The following is a 15,649-nucleotide window of genomic DNA, read 5'->3' as shown; positions in this document are numbered from 1 at the left end:
GACGGGAATGCTTGGGGGGAGGAGGAGAATTTGCTTCCAGTCAGCAGGGAAATGGGCTACTATGGTAGTGAGCTGCCTGCCCCTAGAAGGGTTCAAGCAGGATGTGGTTCCATTAATTTAATAGATATTTATTGGTGCCTCCAGTGTGCCAGGCTCTGTTCCAGGCATGAGAAATCCAATGGTGAGCACATAGGCCGGCCGGCCCATGTCCAGGAGCTGACTGTCCAGCTGGCAAACCTGTGAGCAGGTAGATCTGTGAACCATAATTTGCTGCTTGGGAGCAAATGCAACAGCGATGGAGAATAAATTCAGCCAGATGCTAGAGGTCCCTCTGAGGAGGCAGCATCTAGAAGAGAGGCCTGAGTAATGAGAAGGAGCCGGCCAGGCTGAGCGCTGGGGAAGAGTGTCCGGGGAGGTGCCAGTGCAAAGGCCCTGGGGCAGAGACGGCTCGGTGTGTTCCAGGATTGGAAGGAGGTGGACAAACGGGGAGAGGTGGAGCCAGAGGTGCGAGGCCTTCGGGCGTGGAGGGGAGGGGTTGGGTTTGTTCTCATCACCCAAGTGTGGGGACCACCTTAAACAAGACGGGAGCCTGCAGTAGAGGCCTTATCGGTCCACAGCCCCTGTTGGGAGGGCCATCTCTAACTTGTTCAAGGCTCTAAGTGGTTTTGTCCACGTCAATCATTCTTTTATTCACTTACTCGTTCAGCAAACATTTCCAGAGCTAGATGTGCTCTGGAGCAGCTGGGACCGGGGGGCTGGAGTGAGACCTGGTCCCCGACCTCCAGAAGAGGCAGTGTGATGAGGGCAGGAGGTAGAGGGAAGCAGAGGTCAAGGAGGGCTTCCCAGAGGAGGTGTCCTCTGAGCCGAGGGAGGGGCCGATGGGTCTGTCCAAGGAGCTGTGGTGCTGAGATGGGGCACAGTTACAGATGGGCACCTCCACTGTGTGCTGAGAGCAGTGGGGTCACGGAAGGGTTACCACATGGCGCGTAGCCCCTGCAGCAGGACCTTCTGAGACCGTAGCTGCCTGCACCCCATCTCGTAGCTGGGGAGACTGAGGCTCAAGGACGCAGTGGGTCTGCGGCCCCTGAGGTCTGATTTGCCCCACAGAAGGGCTGATTCGAAGCTGACTCAGCTCAGGGCCAACGTCGAGGGATGGTGGGTGTGTGTGGGGGTGTGTGGGGGTGTGTGTGTGTGTGTGCGCGCGCGCTTGAAGCCTGTCAGATCTGGATATTTGAGCTCCATCCCTCATCTGCTGAGCAACCCTAGGCAAGTCACTTAACCTCTCTAAGCCTGTTTCACATCTGTAAAAGAAGCGTGGCTCTCCATACCTGGCCAAGTTCTTGGGAGATGGTGCTGACCTGGCCCTTGGGTGGAGCCCAGCAAAATTCGTTGTCAGTGTGTCTGCCTCTGAGCCCAGGCTGTCCCCAGGCTCAGCAGCAGACGCCCCAAACTGAAGAAGATAAAACCTGGCGTATTCTGTCCTTCCCCCCCTCCCACCTTGCATTGCTACTGGGGAGGCAGAGTTTCACCAGGAGGGGAGCCTTTTGTCTGCAGGGAGACCGGGCCCAGAGAGGGTGCGCCGCCAGCTCAGGTCGCAAAGCAGGGGGCCTGCACCACGAGCAGGGAAGCCCCGTCGGTGGCCTCGGAGTCCCCAGGAGCAGGAGAAGCCTCGCCCCTTCCCTGCCACCCCAGTCCTTCCCAGGGCCTGGTTGGCTACCCATCCACCAGCCCACCAGCCCCCAGCCCCTCCCGGTTGACACAAAAGGCCAGGCCTCCTGTAGGAGGGGGCGGGAAGGGGCTCCTGGGCCAGCTGGGCCACGGACACAGACCAGGAAGTGAGCGGAGACAGGAAGGAAGCCGCACTGCTGGAGTCTGGGGCCACCATTGTCTCACCTGGGGGCGGGGGCACCACCGGCTCCCCTCTGCCCTGCTCAGCTGCCGCCCACCCTGGATGGCTCCTCAGCTCCAGAGGGCATTGGGTCGCTGGGCCCTCCCCTCTGTGGGCCCCACCCTGCTGCTGACTTCTTCCCCGACCCAGCCTCAGTTTCCCCAGCTGTAAACCTTAGCGAGCAAGATGCTTGGGGCAGATCTGTGTCCTGCCAGGAATTCCACAGCAGGTGATGTCATGACGAGTGCCAGCCATTTCTCTCGTGCTTCTCCTGAATCAGCTCGTGGAACCTCACCATTCCCGATGACTTGAGGGCTCTCTTCGTGCCCAGAAGTTCAGGAACTTGGCCAAGGTCGCACATCGGGGCAGCAGAGCTGCAACTCAGACCCAGACAGCCGGTTCTACACCCCACCCTCCTGTCTGTGATATCACTGACCTGCGACTTTTCTTTAAATAATTCACTTGTAAAGGGTGAACACCGGCTAGGCCTCATCCTAAACTGTGACGTCACCATTTTAATTGAGATGGACAGAGAGATGGATGGGTGAGCTGGGCTCGGAAGCCAGGGGCTCGGAAGCCAGCTGTGCTCACTCTCCAGGGCTCCCTCCTCCCCCACCACACGCACAGAAGGGGGCAGGGACAGGACTTGCAGGAGGGACCCTTCCGTCCACCCTACGGGAAGTAGGGCAAAGAGGAAGCTTTGGGACCTCTCAGTAGACTGTCCTGGGCTGGGGGCTGAGGGCAGAGCCAGAGGGTGTGAGTGTCCTGGGTGAGGACCAGCTGGGACCTTCTGGCCCATGGCCAGGAGCCCTCCCCTCCTCGGATCTCATCACCACTCCCCACCCCCAGATGGGGGCCTCCCCACAAGCCTGCGTCCATCCCAGCACCCCCCAGACCCTCAGTGTCCTGGGGGTGAGGTAAGGGGCTGGACCACCCCCAGGACATAGGTCTCAGGGACCCCTGACCCCTAGCCCTGGGGAGGGTGTCCAGGGCTGCTTCGAATGGCCCCACCCCACCCCAGCCCATCCCCCTCTCCAAGTAGCCAAGCTTCTGCAGCCTGCTTAAATTTTATTGAAGGTGGAGCTGGAATGGGGGGGCCCAGAACCACAGGGCCCTCCCCCCAGCTTCCCCAGGGTGGGTTTCACTGGACATGGGATGGCCAATGGCCAAGGCTCGATCCTGGGACTTCGGACACAGCTCAGTAGCCCACGTCCCTGCAAGCATCCAAGACACCCGCCTCAGCTCCAGCCCCACCCCTGCACAGACTCAGCAGATGAGGACAGGGCAAGCCCACAGCCCCCTCCCAGGCAAATGGGGTCCCGGGATAAAGATGCTCTGTGGGCGGGGCGGGAGCATTACCCCCAGCTCAGGCCTCTCCTGGCCAGCTCCACCTGGGCCAGGCGGTGGTCACTCAGCACCTGCACCCGGGTGATGGCGGCCAGTGGCCTGTGGCGGTGGGAGAACTGCAGCACCTTGTGCTCCTGGGCGTGGACATGGAAGTGCTCCGCATCCGAGCTGACCTCCATCTGTGGGCGGGAGGCCAGTGACCCACGGCCCGCTGGGCCTGCGTCCTGCTCCTGCATTGAGCTCCAAGAGCTCTGAGTCCAGGGAGCACAGCCGGGGGGCCCAGGGTTCCCTCTGCACGTGGGACCCCCGTCATGCAGGCCCGCCCCATGGGAGTTCTGAGCCCCCAGCTGGGAGTCCCTTCCTCTCTCCTCAGAGGGGTGGCTGGCGGCCAGGGGGTGGGCATCCTGTTGCACCCCCCAGACCCAGCAGTGAGACTCCCGCACTGGCCCTTTTACCCGTAAGCGTCTCTAATAAGCCCCCTCCCCCAGGGGCTCCCGGTGGGCACAGCAGTGCTGCTGGAAGCCAGGGATACAGGGAGCCCTAGATGCTACACAGCATCCTTCCCACAAAGCAGCAGGTGGCCCTGATGTGTCCACAGGCACCCAACCCCCGCCTCCCTGCCCCTCCCCCAAGGGCCTCGCCCACCCCACCCCATGGGCTCCCCTGCCTCCCAAGGGCCTCGCCCCACTCCCGTCACCTCAAAGGGCTCCCCGAGCACCAGCGGGAAGACATTGGACACCTCCTCCTGGCCCCAGTGGCCGCCCTGGAAGGTGTTGGCCACGATGGTGGCGCTGGAGAACCGGGGCTTGATGTGGAAGACGATGTCCCCCGTCTCAGATAGGAAGTTGATCTCAAACCTGGGGGCATCATGAGGTTCGTGAGAGCAGCAGACGGCTGGGCAGTCACCCACCCAAGGCCGAGGAGGGGACGCTGGGGAGGGCGATGTTCCTTACTTGTCCTCTCCAGAGTCAGAGTGTCCCTGAACTAGCAGGTTCCAGCCCGGGGCCAGGCCCCCCGCATAGAAGGCTTCAAACTGCAGGCAACAGAGGGGACAGAGGGCCCTGTGTCTGTGGCCTCCTCCCCCTCCGGTTCCCCACTCGCCCAGGAGTCCCCCACAGTGCACACGCTTCGCCGGGAGCCTGGCCCTCTGAGCAGCATTCCCTCTCAGCCTGGGGGTCTCATGGGAGGGCAGCTCTGTGGGGGAGGAGCACAGCTGACTGGCGGACCCTCCCCGCTGGCCCCGCTCCCTTCTCCCCAAGTCCAGGTCTCACCCACCTGCAGTGCCATCTCTCCAGCTTCTGCCGGGAGCAGGGCGAGCCTGGGGATATAGGCGGGCTGGGCTGGGCGGGGGCTCGGGAGCCGCACCCCAGCGGTGGCTGATGAGGTCACTGTGCCTTTCCCTGCCCCCCCCTCCATCCTCAGCCTCTCGCCCTCCCCCACCAGCAGGTCCTCCATTCAAGCTCCAGGTACAGGGTGGCCCGCCGGGACCCTCCCCACCCCCGTTGCCTCGGGGGCCTGTCTGCCTCTCAAAGTTCACCTCACTTCTTAGGATCCTTCAGGCACCTGGGAAAGCAGCTTCTCCCCCATTCTTGCGGGAAGGGCGTGGCCGAGGCAGCCCCCCGCCTCCAGGATCTCAGGGACCCACACCCTCCCGTGTGGTCAAGCGAGGAGGGGCGGGGGGAGGCCTGCCAAGCCTGCCCTGGCCTTCGGGGGCCGTCGGACCACCTGGTGCCTCCAGCCCATGCCCCGGGCCCAGCGCAGCCCAGCCTCCCCCTGCTGCCCTGCTCCGGAGGCTCAGCTGGCCCCAAGGGGCAGAGCTGGGATTAGGCTGGGCCGCTGCGGTCAGCGCATTCCAGGACGCTGGCGGGTGGACAAGATGGGGGAGGGCCTTTCCCACAGCCCCTCTCCCCTCCTGGCCTGGCTCCTGGGCCCCGGCGTGGGGGAGGGGGCCAGGCTGGGGCCCTCGGGGAGCGTGTAGCGGAGACGGGCAGAGTCTCCCCAGGCTTTGGGGCAGCCGTGGGGGCCCCTTGGCTGGACTGTCCGGGGAGCCGACCCAGAGAGGAGCCAGGGCGGGCTCAGGGCTGCTGTGGGCGGCGAGCGTGCAGCGCGTGTGCGGTGAGCAGGTGGGTGAGTGTGTAAGGGTGCAGGTGACGGGGGGCGCGGGGGTGGTGAGCGTGGGACCGGGCGGCTGCGGAAACGCAGCGTGTGCGACAGGGCGCCCACGGCCGTGGGAGGTGTCACGTCCGAGGTAAGCGCGTGCGCTGCAGGTGCCACTGCTCTTTCCCTGCCCAGCGAGCCTCGGGGGGGTGGGCATGCACCTGGCCCCCCGGGGCCTGAGGGGTGCTCGGCCAGGATTGCCAGCCCTGCGTAACCCCACCACTCCCCTCGGGCCATTCTTCCCTCCAGCCCCTGGTGCGTCCCGCCTGGCCTCTCCGCCTGTGCTGGTGACAGGCGTGTGCCTGTCATTTTTGATGAGGGGGGTGATGGGAAGACCAAGGCCGGGAAGGGCAGTGTCGTCCTCCCCGGCAGGCACGGGACAGGGCTGGCCGGGCCTGCAGGGGGCAGCCCTGGGCAGCGGAGGTGAGGCTGCCTGCTATGGCGTCCTGCCGCAGACACCAGCCTGCCTGCATGCACATCCCCGTCCCAACCCAGCGTGGCCGTCCTGGGGACCGAAGGCTGCAGACCCCTCCCCCCTGCCTCCCCCCAAGGATCGCAGAGAGGGGAGCCCCTGCCACAGTGGCCCAGCCCGAGGGTGAGGCGCCTTGCTGCCTCTGCACCTCCCTGTCTAGCTGCTAGGTGGGGGCCTGGAGCCTGGACTCTGGGTGCAGCACTGGCCGGTGCCCAGGGCCCAGTGAGGGGCAGAGCACGCAGCCGGGGGGCAGAGCAGGCTTCCAACCGGCCGGGCGACCTGGAGCTACTGGCCTCTGGGCCGCAGTCTTCCCAGCTCACGCGACAGTTCTGTTCCCCGTGCCTGTCTGCTGGGCAGGGGAGGGTGGCCCGGGGTGGCCACAGCCCTGGCTGGATGCAGCAACCTGGGCTGTGGTCTCCTGGCTTTGAGGTCAGCAGGGCTTCTGGTGGAGAGTCCTTGGGAGTCAGTGGCCTGGAGCCCTAGCTGGGCATCGGGGGCGGGCCCTGGCCTGGGGGGAGGAGCCTGAGGACCCCTGATTTGGGCAGGCCTGTCCCGCTCTAAGCCTCAGCCTCCCATCAATGGGGGACAATGGGGGCTGTGTTGAGGTAGCCCACTGGGCCTGAAGGGGGCCGGGGTGTGAGCCTGCCTGTTCACTCCAGCCTGGAGACCTCAGAAAGCCCAACTGGGATGATGCAGCTCTGGGCCTCCGCCCACCCCGTGACACCTGTGCCTGGCATGAGCCTACACCTGGCCAGGGCTGTGGTCTCACCCCCCGCTGGCTGTGGCTTTGGAACCTCTCCTACATGGGGTGGGAGCCAGGAGCAACCGAAGCTCTCAGCAATGGGGATGGCCAAGGGCCCAGAAGGCCCCAGCGGGGCTGGGGGGATGGAGAGAGGGACACCTAGGCCGCAAGAGGCTGGCCCAGCCCTGCAGGCACACCCCAGCCAGTCCTCAGGGGCCCCTGAGGCGGGGGCAGTGGGCAGTGCCCCCACCTGGAATTGCTGGCCAGCCAGGGCTGGGTGCTATGGCTTGGGGCCTGGGAGCAAACAGACCTGCCCAGCCAGACGATGCCCCTCTTCCTCCCGGATGTGAGATTTTGCCCTGGACTGTTGGTTTCCATAGGCTCCAGAGGAGGTAGCAGGGTCTCCACCCAGCTCCACAGAGGATCTTCACCAGGATGGCGGCCTGGGCTCAGAGGCCCGCCCTCAGCCCTGGGGCCACCATCGCCAGGTGGCGCCAGGCATGGGGCTGGTGCTCAGAGATACCCGGAAGAGAAATCCTGCCCCATGGCATAGCGATAACCACCGTCTACCCGGAGCTCACGCTGCCAGGCACTCAGCTAAGCTCTTTACGTGCAGCATCACATGTCCTGCACCGGATATAAGGGCACAGAGAAGTTAAGCAACTTGCCCAAGGTCACACAGCTAGGGAGTGACAAAGCCAGATTTTGAACCCAGCAGTCTGCCCCTGGATGTGAAGCCCTTCACCAGACCAGGATGGGAGGTTATCAGAGTCGGCTTCCTGGAGGAGGAGGCAGCTAAAGTGGGTCTTAGAGAATGAGTAAGAATTAGAAGGTGGTAGGGAAGAGTGAGAGCAGAGCACTGGGAGGCAGGGCTGTGCAGGAGGCCTGTCAACACCAGGCAGGGTCTGACACACTTCGGTGCCCCACAAAGCTCGGGCACAAGTCCCCCGGGGCACTTTGACGAGGACTGCCTCATCTTTTGGGGAGGACAGCACAGCTTTCATGGGCTTCGTGGTCAGGCGTCATTGCGCCAACTTGAGCAATGAGAAAACAGACAGGGGAAACCTCCCCAGAGCCCCATGGCAAAGGGTGGCAGCATCAGGACGCGAGGGCCGCCTCCGGACTCCCAGCCCCGTGCTCTTTCCAGCCCCCATCCTCTCTTGTCGTGAGCGATCAGCCTGGCCCACCAATGACCGATTCCAGGTCTGGGGGGTCTCAGGCCGGGCCAGGCTGCCCTAGGAGCCCTCTTCAGATTCCAAGACCCTCCCAGGACTGCCCCCTCGCCCTGTCCCCAGCCCACATCTGGAACCACTTGCTGACAGGTCAGCATGGAGATTCCCAGCCCCCACTTGGCAGGGAGGCACCAGCAGCTTCCAGGCAGGGGCCACACCTGGCCCGGGACACACAGCTTCGGGCCAGCTCTCCCCCTGGATGGGTGCTTCGTGGCCTTTGCACTTAGTGGTTCACCTCTTCTCCCCCCTGCTGGGGCCACGGCGTGAGTGTGCCCTCTGGGTCAACAGGGAGAGTGAGGGCTGTTTGAGAACACCGTCCCACACAGGTGGGGAAACCGAGGCCCAGGAGGCGAGGGCTTGCTGAGAGGCAGCCTAGGCAGCAGCAGGGCCACTGAGCTCTGGCCTCTGCTGCCCCTTTGAGGCCCCTCGTGGGACCTTGGCTGTAAGGCCTGTTAACGGCTGGAGCTGCCCAGGGCTGCGCCTGGGAGAGGGCAGCAAGGCCCCCCATCCTGGTGCTCCTTCACCTGTCCCCTCTGAGTCCTCTAACAGCTTCCCAGCCACCACCTGTCCGCAGTCCCGTTCTCTCAAAGCTTAGTCGAGTCGCTCATAAAAGCTTCCTGGGTCTCTCCCTCCTCTGAATTGCACTCGCTCACTCAGGACAGAAGTCATTTTCAATCCAAGCCATTCACTGAGGCCCTACTGCGTGCCAGGAGCTGCCTCGGACCCTCAGAGATCTATAGGGAAGGAGGCAGGTCTGAGCCTGATACACGTGGGCACCTCCTCTCCCACCTCCTCCCACCCGCCTGCCGGTACCCACGCAGCTCCTGGCACACAATAGGTGCTCAAGAAAATGCCATGACCATGCCACTCGGGGCAGACAGAGGCCCCAGGCTCGGGGAAGGGAGATATGAGAATGACCAAGGGAACTCAGCTCATCCTGGCCACGATCGCTATCACTTATCAGCTGAGCCCCTACTATGTGCTCAGTGCTATGCCAGGTGCTTGTCATGAATTCGTCTGCTGGGTGGGTTACCATCTCCACATCACAACCAGCTGCCCGTTCAGTTACTGAGCTAATGTTAGCTGAACCCTGCTCTCTGCCAGGCCCTGTGCTATGGTTCACAAGACAGACAGACAGACAAACAGTCTGTGCCCTTATGGAGCTTCCAGTGTCTGAGGAAGGGAGCAAACATTAAATGACAAATCCAACATCACGTTATTGAGTTATTATGATAAAAGCTCTGAAGGGAAAATATGGGGAATGATGATCGTGTACAGGGGGGACTTGTATATGATATGAGCTGGTCAGGGGAGACTTCCTGGAGAAGGTGACATTGGAGCTGAGCCCAGAAGAGAAGGAACTAGCCAGAAGAAGGGGTGGGGGGAAGAGTGTTGCTGGCAAAGGGAACAGCATGTGCTAAGGCCCTGGGGAGGGAAAGGCCAGGATGGGGAAGACAACTCCCCAGCTGACCTCTGAGGCCTGGCTGATGTCCAGCCCTTCCTGGCCTTCCCTGCCAGGCACCACCGTCCCCTCCCTAATTTGGCCCGGCATTGTTCCTAGCCAAGCTGCCCACCCAATGCCTGCGCATTGTCCGCGTCTCATTCTTTCTGCCCCCGCATCTCTTATCACCCAGAGAATCTGCTCACTTGGGGACACATGGGGGCTGATAAGGTTTCACTGGAGCCAGTGCTAAGCAGGTGCTGCCAGATCTGACGCCGCCCCTCTCCCGGGCATGGGGGGGCCAGTGGCGGCCCAAAGGACACTCGGCGTTGGCCTGGCCTCCCTCCCGCGCGGACCCCGCAGGGCTCACCTCTTGGAGCTGCCCCTCCTGCTCCACACCCTTCCCTCCACGCCCCTGCAAACCAAAGCAGGCCCACCTGCCCCTGACAGGCAGAGCCCTTGCCCCTCCCTGGGCGTCCGTTTCTCCATCTGAGGCTGCCAGGTGGGGCAGTGAGCATTGCCTGTGAGCTCAGCTGGGGACAGAAGCAAAGTTGGACTTGGCCCAAAGGAGGGACGTGGAGATGGGGCTCCGGGTGGGCCGGGCCACGGAGACGCCACGCTGGCGGGGGTAAGGCTGGTGTTTCTCCCTCCCTGGCAGGCCTGGGCCTAAGGCAGCCAATGGGGCTCCTGCCCAGACAGAGGCAGGAGCCCCGAGGGAGTGCAGAACCCACCCCAGGCCTTAGCTCCGGTTGGGCAGGGGGAGCGCTCTACCCCCATTCTATTTTACCAGGCCTTTTATAGATGCGGCAACCAAGGCTCACGGGGAGACAGAGCTGGCCCAGGTCCACGCAGCCAGTCGCTGGTGGAGCTGCCGTTCTTAGTCACAACCCTGCAGAAGCGGGGCCAGGGTTTGGGGGGCAGCATAGAGCCCCCCCAGCTTCCCTCTGTCATTCCCCAGCTCCCACAGCTACGCTCCTTGGCTCAGCATGTGTTAGCAAGAGCCCCTCCCTTTGCAGTCCTCCAAGTGAGTTCATGTCTGCTCGTAGCCCTGCTGGGTGAGGGCTTCCCTTCCCACTTTACAGATGGAGAGACCGAGGCCACTGTGGGCAGTGTGACCACCAGTTTCCCCGGTGAGGCATTGCTGTGAACGACCCTCAAGGGGTCACTCGGAGCCCTTCAAAAGGATGTGCTTGAGAGACTCCAGAAGCCCTTGGCGGTGCTGCTCTGGGGGGGATGGGGGAGAGGGCTCCCTAATGGCCCTGGTGGGTTGGGACCTGGATGGACTGTGGGACCTCTTGGGCCTTGGGCCAGTACCAGCCATGAGTTATCCCACAGTGGCAGCCATCGTGGAGGAAGCTCAACTAGCCCAGACAGGCCTATCAGAAAGGGGGCCACTGGCCGGGCACAATAGCCAATGAGAGGGGCTGGGGGCCAGCCGGGCTGGTCAGGGCAGGGTGGAGCAGCCCGGCTGACATCTGGCCTGGAGAGGGGACTGTAACGACTCCTCCAGATGGGCTCTGTGCTCCGGCAGCCTCCAGGGAAGCAGCCTGCGCCAGGTTTGTAAACACACGCAGCAGCAGCCCGGATCTGAGGGCGGAGGGGCTGGGAATCCTATTAGATGAGATGGTGGCTGGGGGATCCTAGAACTGGCCTGAAGATGGGGCTGCCAGAGCCTCGAGGACCCAGAGAGCCCCGCCCCCAGCACCGGGACAGCAGGCGTGGGTTCAGGCCCCACTCTGTGGAGAGTGGACCTCCATGTGCTGCTCTGTGACCTGGGGCCATGACTCCTCCCCGGTGAGGAGTGAGGCAAGGGCAGGGGAACCAGACCCAGGCAGCCCTCCATCACTCGCTCCCAAACATTTACAGAGTGCCTGCTGCGTGGATTTGTGGGGAGCACGACAGAACATGCATTGTGGTGGGAGAGACAGATGCTAAACAGCTCAACAAATATTATACGTGGACTATTCTAGATGGTGATTTGTGCTAGGAAGAAAGTAAAATAGGACAGTAGCCTTAAAAAAAAAAGCTGTACCATCCAGTTCAATAGCCCCTGACTGCACTTAGAAGCTGAGCACCTGAAATGTGTGAATTGAGATGTGAGTGTAAAAAAACACTAGATCGGGAGTTCCCTGGTGGCCTAGTGGTTAGGATTCCGGGCTTTCACTGCCATGGCCCAGGTTCAGTCCCTGGTTGGGGAACAGAGATCCGGCAAGCCGTGCGGCACGGCCAAAAAAACCCAGAAAACAAAAAACCCCACTAGATTTACAAGACTTAGTGCAGAAAAATGATGTAAAATATCTCATTAATAATCTCATATTGATTACTTGTTAAAATGATACTATTTTGGATATACTGGGTTAAATATATAAGATATTATTAAAATTAATTCTACCTGTTTTAAAAACTTTTTTAATGTGGCCACTAGAAAATTTTTAAGTTGCATCTGTGCCTGCATTCTGCTTCTCTGGGATAGCGCAGGCTGAGATGGTAGGAGGGGAGGGGTGGGGGCTATTTCAGCTGGAGCAGGAAGGAAACTCTCAGGGGAGGTGACCGCTGCCTTGAGACCTCATGTTGAGAAAGACCCAGCCTGGGAGACCCAGAAAGAATGACCCAGGCAGAGGGAACTGTAGGTGCAAAGGCCCTGAGGTCAGAGCAGCAAGGGGGCTGGCGTGGCCGGTGCGTCGGGGGCTGGGGCGGTGTGAGGTGACATTGTGGAGGTGAGCTGAGGCTACACCTGTGAGATGGACAGGCTGGGGCTGGACCACGTGAGGAACCTCCGGCGTCCCCCTAAATGCTGAGGGCAGCAGCGTGGGGAATGAGCTGGTCCGGGTCTGCCCCCTCCCTAGAATCCTCCTGGGGCAGCTCTGGCCCAGCACAGCCAGGGAGCCCCAGCCAATGCCCCCGCCCAGGACACCGGGAGGTCAGTGCTGGTCACTGTGTCCCCACACCACGCTCCCTGCAGCCCCCCCGGGCCAGCCGCCACATGCCCCCCACCCGCTCAGGCTGACCCCCTCGAACGCTCCCGCCAAGATCGTTGGGAAAGGCTCAGGGGAGCCGCCAGCTCCCAAAATAACCTCCCACCAGTTCCAGGACATCTGTGGGGGGCGGAGTCCCAGAACCCCAAGCTGAGAGCCCCGTGCAGGGTGGAGGCTGGGAATGGGGACACGGGTGGGTGGGCAGGGAGGGAGAGAGAGGGACAGGGAGAGAAGACGAGATGGGCAGAGACCAGTAGAGGCGCATGGAGAAACGGGGTCAGGGAAGGGGGCAGAGGCGATGGGTGGAGCGTGGGGCACCGGCCAGCACTCGTCCTAGACTGGGCAGCCCCCAGCCCCCGTAGAAGGGCGGGCCAGGTGGGTCTCCAGAGGAGGGAGCGGGCTGCACCCCTGAGATGAGGTCTGGCTGGGTGGGCAGCTGAGCAGAAGGTGGGCGTTGGGCGGATGATCGGTGCCGGGAGCGGGGCCCTCACAGCACAGCCCAGCAGCCCCATCTGACCGGCTTGGGCTCCACAGGGCCTCAGAGGCTCCGAAGGAATCGTCTCTTAGGCTCTCTATTTTCCCCAGAGGGAAACTGAGGCTCAGAGAGGCCGAGTATCTTGTCTGAGGACCACAGCACGCGAGAGGTAGGCGAGGACCCTTTCCCCTCTGTGTCCTTCACGTACTTGCTCCCCACTCCCCCAGCTGGCAAGCTCCCCCTGCCCTGGGTCACCAGGGGTTGGGAACTGTCCCCTGAGCAGTGTGGCCAGCCCGAGGAGCAGCAGGGCAGGCGAGAGCCACAGTGGGCCGGCACCTGGGGCTGGGGGAGAAACTGGCGGAGACGGGCTGCCTAGGGAGCCCGGCCCTCCCCACCCCAGGGCGCAGCCTGGAATTCTGGCAAGTGGGAACTGCGGGGTGGTTTCTTGAGATTAATGGGTCTTTACTGCAAGACCCCTAGCCCGGTCCGCACGCTCCATCCATCCATCCATCCATCATTCATTCAACAAACATTTAGTACATGCTCATTGTGTGGGGGAGCCGGGCGGCCGCAGTGGGTGAGGTGAACAGTCTAGGTGGAAGACTAAGGCCCAGAGCAGGTAGAGCCCGCCTGAGGCCACCTGGACGTGATGGGGGCCCGTGTGGGCACACGGGGAGGTGGGCAGCCGTGGACTGGTCTGGGGTCTGCAAGGTAAGGTCAGGGTCGGGACTCTGCAGGGTCTGGGGTGCCCCCAGCCCACACGTCCCAGAGAGGAGTCGAGGCGTTTTCTACCCAAAACCAAGACTGTCCATTAAATGACCCCACCTCCACCCCACGCCATCAAGGTCCTGCTTGTTTTGTGATGGTGGGAATTTTGCAACGTGTTTCTTGGGCTAGAAAAGAAAAGAATAACCACTTGTGTGTCTAACTCCAGTGGTGCTGGAGGGCCTTCTGTGCGACGGGGAAGCCCAGCAAGGGTCAAGTTCAAGAAGTGAGTGCCTACCAGGTACCTGAGGGAGCAGCGGACCAGGGGAGGGGCAGATCGACTCAAGGCAGGTGCCCACCTGGCTGGAGGACGCCTGTCCCTTGGGCCACAGCAGGATGTTCTGGAGGAGGGCCAGGGTGGGCAGGACTCCGGGGCCCAGGACAGAGGCCAGGGCACCCTCAGGGGACAGGAGAGGGCCGGTGGGAATGGTGCAGAGGGGAGGGCATGGTCGGCCGATCTCCCCATTGAAATGGTGGCAGAGGCCCCTGAGAGGGGCCCCAGCTTGAGCTTAGCCACAGGAGGCCTGGGGGAGGCAGAGGGCAAGGCCGAGTGGGCAGGGAGGAAGTGGAGACCCTTGCACCCCGCTTGCCTCCTCTCACTCCCTTGGCATCTCCCCTCCCCCGCCCCTCCCGCCCCAGACAGAGGCTCGGGGCCTGGGTGCAGCATGCCGGCTCACCCCGGCCGCCGGGACCACCGGGGCCACTCCACCCCTGTCCCCTCTCTGACTGCTGCTCCCACTTCCCCAGGCTGGGACGGGACACGAGATTCTTTCAAAAACATTTCCTTTGCAAAATAATCCTTCGAAATATGTTTTTGGAAACGAACTCCTGATCAGAACAGGAAGAAGTTAATTACAGCCCCTCCCCAGAGGGGCACGGGGAAGGAAGCCTGATGGTCAGAAACGCGAGTGAGGGCCAGGTTGGCGGCTCTGACGCCCCACCCACACGTGGCCTCAGGCCCCCTTCCCCACTACCCTGCTGGCCCCCGGCCCCCCTCCCCCTCAGCGCACAGATAGGGAGACCCAGAGAGGCCCAGGGGCGTGGCCAGGGTCACAGGTTCAAGGCAGAGCAGGGCAGATCCCCCTCCCCCTGCTACCACGTGGCGTCCATGTGAGCCCGTGGGTAGGCGTGTGCATACGTGTGTCCGTGTGCCTGTGCGTGTGGACATGAAGGTGAGCCGGGGCGTGCCTCATTGAGGTGGGCTGAGGAAAGCCTGCGGGTCTGCAGTGCTGGCTTAGCTGGAGCTGGGCCTCTGCGGCCCGACTTCCTCATGGCCCCAGGCCCCCTTTCCAGGTGCAGAAGTGCTGGAGTAGGACCACAGGAGGAAGGAGATGGGGGCTCCTTTTCCGTGCTCCTCCCCTTAAACCCCGAGCACCCACTGAACAGGGGCCATCTGGGTTCCCCTAGGACCTAGACCACGGCCCACTATGGACTGCCTTCTGGGTGTTGCTATGTCCATCTCCGTAAGCTCTGCTGCTCATGTTCTGGGTTATGTCTTACAGGTACCAGGGCTCTGGTTATCTTGGAAGTTTGGGGCGTCTAGACCCTAACCTTTGCTTAGCCATTCGGCCAGGGGTCTTAACACCAGCCCTCAGCACCAGGGTTCATTTCAGTGTAAATCTAAGGAACGAGCCCTGGGGGCCGTTCTTCCACACACCTTTCCTGATCATCCTTCCACCTGCCCGTCCGTTTATCTTATGTCTTTCTATCCGTCTGTATTAGCTTCCTGTTGATGTTGTAATAAATTACAGCAAACTTAGTGGCTTAAAACAACACAGTTTATCATCGTACTGTTCTGTGGGTCAGAGATGGGTCTTGCGGGTTAAAATCAAGGTGTGGGCAGGGCTGCGTCCCTTCTGGAGGCTCTACGAGAGAATCAGTTTTCTGGCCTTTTCCAGTTTCCAGAGGCGGCCTGCATTCCTTGGCTGGAGGCCGCGGCCCCCGTCTTCAGAGCCAGCAGTGATATCACTCAGCCTCTACTTCAATCTTCACAGCATCTCCGACTCCCCTTTTCATTTATAAAACCCTGGTGATTACACTGGGTCCATCTGCGTGGCCCAGGATAATCTCTCCGTCTCAAGATTCTTCACTTATCACATCATCAAAGTCTCTTTCGCCGTGTCAGGCAACATATTCACAGGTTTCAGGGGTGAGG

General features: G+C 62.0%; 1 protein-coding gene across 2 annotated transcripts; it reads right to left on the bottom strand.

Annotated features, from left to right (window-relative positions):
* Positions 1-2,949: 2,949 nt before the first annotated feature.
* On the bottom strand, positions 2,950-4,936 carry GRIFIN (galectin-related inter-fiber protein). Of its 2 annotated transcripts, XM_061209389.1 has the most exons (6): positions 4,773-4,936; positions 4,511-4,553; positions 4,189-4,268; positions 3,933-4,092; positions 3,248-3,414; positions 2,950-3,102 (listed from the first exon to the last, which is right to left on the bottom strand). In XM_061209389.1, exons 2-6 carry the CDS (start codon positions 4,520-4,522, stop codon positions 3,087-3,089), a joined length of 435 nt encoding a protein of 144 aa, XP_061065372.1. In that variant the 5' UTR covers positions 4,523-4,553; positions 4,773-4,936; the 3' UTR covers positions 2,950-3,086. The 2 variants fall into 2 exon arrangements, with proteins under 2 accessions (XP_061065372.1, XP_061065371.1); XM_061209388.1 differs by lacking the exon at positions 4,773-4,936 and having other exon boundaries at positions 4,511-4,690.
* Between the last annotated feature and the right edge of the window lie 10,713 nt (positions 4,937-15,649).

This window comes from Eubalaena glacialis, chromosome 13 (genome assembly GCF_028564815.1).
Source record: "Eubalaena glacialis isolate mEubGla1 chromosome 13, mEubGla1.1.hap2.+ XY, whole genome shotgun sequence".
Classification (NCBI taxonomy): Eukaryota; Metazoa; Chordata; class Mammalia; order Artiodactyla; family Balaenidae; genus Eubalaena; species Eubalaena glacialis.
The sequence above is the reverse complement of the archived record's forward strand: the minus strand, read 5'-3'. Positions and strand labels throughout refer to the sequence as shown.